This window comes from Pangasianodon hypophthalmus, chromosome 13, assembly GCF_027358585.1.
Source record: "Pangasianodon hypophthalmus isolate fPanHyp1 chromosome 13, fPanHyp1.pri, whole genome shotgun sequence".
NCBI lineage: Eukaryota > Metazoa > Chordata > Actinopteri > Siluriformes > Pangasiidae > Pangasianodon > Pangasianodon hypophthalmus.
In genome coordinates, this window is record NC_069722.1 from 22,815,252 (window position 1) to 22,817,998 (window position 2,747).

The 2,747-nt window shown below is 36.6% G+C and overlaps 1 protein-coding gene across 1 annotated transcript; it reads left to right on the plus strand.

Moving 5' to 3' along the window:
* Positions 1 to 2,390, plus strand: LOC113546949 (aerolysin-like protein). Its single transcript, XM_026947058.3, has 2 exons — positions 1 to 146; positions 776 to 2,390. The coding sequence occupies exon 2, from the start codon at positions 791 to 793 to the stop codon at positions 1,751 to 1,753; it is 963 nt and encodes a 320-aa protein (XP_026802859.3). The 5' UTR covers positions 1 to 146; positions 776 to 790; the 3' UTR covers positions 1,754 to 2,390.
* Positions 2,391 to 2,747: the final 357 nt, after the last annotated feature.

Below are 2,747 nucleotides of genomic sequence, written 5' to 3' on the forward strand. Positions count from 1 at the left end.
CGAGAGAAAAGGGGAGATAACGAAACCGGAAGAAACCCTCCAACGGGCTCGTGCAGCTGAGCTCGCCCAGTTCCTGCCTCCGAGAACATGCAGCTTCGGTCTTAACCATAAACTTCACAAGACGTCTTTTAAAGAAGACTTTTCTTGTAAGTAAGAAGATCAAAACAGGCTTTTTTCTTTACAGCAGGAATTAAATTCTTTGTATCTTGAAAAAGCAAATGGAGCTTTTTTAAGATCTAGAGCCAAATGGCTTGAATTTGGCAAAAACAGTTCAGCTTACTTCTACAATCTTAAAAAAACAGCATGGACAAAAAAAGATCAATTCACTCCCTTCAGATTGATGGCTCTGTTTCCTCTTGTAAAACTCAGATATCTCAATTTGGTTTTAATTTTTATCAAAAATTATATTCTTCTGCATTCTTCTTCCTTTTTTGATAAAGTAACTCCCTTTATTCCTCAAATTTCAGAACGTAATAAATGAGTTTGTGATGTGCCACTTACAATGAAAGAACTGGATGGTGTGATGATAAAGTCCCCTGTAAATAAATCTCCTGGCCCTGATGGCCTACCTTTTGAATTTTATAAGGTTTTCTGAAAAAACCAAATTTTTTAAATAAACTGGCTAAAAAAAGTTTGAAGTGAAATTCAAGACATGTGGAAATTTATAATTTTTGCTTTTGCTTTACCAAAATTCTTCTCAAACATACCTCCTTATCAGAATATTTTTTTTCCATTTTAATTTATTAAAACCTGAATATTTGTTTGCCTTTTTAAGGTTAAGAGCAAGATCATGTCATTCCTGGCAGATGTTGTTGAAGTTGGTGGGAACGGAGGAAGTCCTTTTGATTTTGATGGCACTGAACATGGAACCATGTTGAAAAAGATCACGGTGTGGGTCGGTAACTGGCAGGTGAAAGCCATGAAGGTTTGGCTTACTGATGGCCTGTCCAAGCAGTTTGGTGAACCTGGTGGGAATTTTACAGAGTTTATATTTGAAGATGGGGAGCATTTCACCTCCCTTTCACTTTGGGCAAATGGAAATGGAACACGTCTGGGTGCCATCAAATTCAAGACAAATCACTCCCGGGAGTTCTTTGCACGCTTGACAGGATGGGTGCTGCAACCAGAAGTTCCAGTTGATGTTGCTTCTGGGATCTGCATGGGAATCAAAGGACGCTCAGGTTTAGATATTGATTGCTTAGGCTTCATGTTCATTAACACCATCAAGTCTACTGAGCTTACAAATGTTGAGTATCCCACACTTCATGATGTGATACCCAAAGTGGCTGTTGCGGAAATCAAATCCATGACCTACCAGAATAACACTACTGAAACGCAAGAATATAGAATTGAAACCTCCAAAAAAATCACCCAAAGATCCTCCTGGTCTGTTACCGACAGACTGGAATTCATGTTCAGCCTCGAAGTGAAGGCAGGAATTCCACTAATTGCAGAAGGCACAACAAGTTACGAATTCAGAATTGGAGTTGAGAGTACATATGCTTCGGAGACCACTGAAGAGAAGATGGAGCTCTTCTCGTTTCCTGTTAAAGTCCCTCCAGGTAAAACTGTGGATGTGGACATCACAACTGGCCAGGCTACAATTGATCTCCCCTTCAATGGCATAGTCAAGATTACCTGCTATAATGGCAGTGTGCTGCAGTTTAATACCAGTGGAAAGTACAAGGGTGTCACTTACACTGATGGAAAAGTAGTTGTGAATGAATCAGCTAAAAAGCTTGATGGCATATAGGCTTTGAACTAAATTTAAATTAAATTAAATTAAATGGTTTTAAAAGTTCAGTATCATGAATCTCATATATTAGATCATTCAAACTGAGAATGTGTTTGATGCTAGCTTGGTGTTAAATGATTTGGTTTTATTATTAGCTTTTCATAATCATAATGATTCTCTTGTCTGATTTGTTTTTTTCATAATCTGTAAACCTTTTAAAACAGTGACTTGATTTATCCTGCTAGGCTTCCAGCGGTGCAGACCCATATTTTTTGATTAATAAAACATTCTTTAAAAAACATTCTGAATGATGACTGTATTTGACTGTAGCTTGCTATAACAATTTTATTTGATAATTACCTTCTTACTTATTAGGAAGATTGTAATCTGTAAAGTCTTAAAATTCTCACTCTACTATTGTTTCGACTCATTTTTGCCTACAATATAATGTATACAAAAGCATGTTCTTTCTGTCTGAGATGCACCATTTGTAAACATTTCATTTGATTTCATGGTTGTACAATACAGGAGCATTGCTTGTGCACATTCTCAGAAATTAGCATGTGGTGCAATACCAACGTAACCAGTGGAGGCAGTATAGCACCATGCGACACTGTATCCACAACACAATAAACAACTAACATTGTGTCTCAAATCGCATACTTATGTACTATTCTACATTCCTGAGCACTAACTGGTTTTCCTATTACAGTTAGCATAGTGAATTTTAAAAACTTCTCATGTAGCCTTCAAACCTACTGAAAGGTCTGTTTCGAGTACCAGTCTTACCAGTAAAATGTCTCAATATACTGGAGTAAACAAACTCTCATACACTACTTGAGTACATTTAAAAGTAGCATTGTTGTTATTTTGACTTGAGTACATTTTTTTGGCTGGATACGTCCACTTTTAATTAGGATTTTGAAACATTATCTATAGTTTCATTTAAGTATAATTTCTCAGTACTTTATCTACCTCTGACCATAATGCATAACATGTAACGCATTGTACC

Bases quoted from the DNA above. Each gene is read 5' to 3' on its own strand.
- LOC113546949 (XM_026947058.3), top strand. From the start codon at position 791: ATGTCATTCCTGGCAGATGTTGTTGAAGTTGGTGGGAACGGAGGAAGT.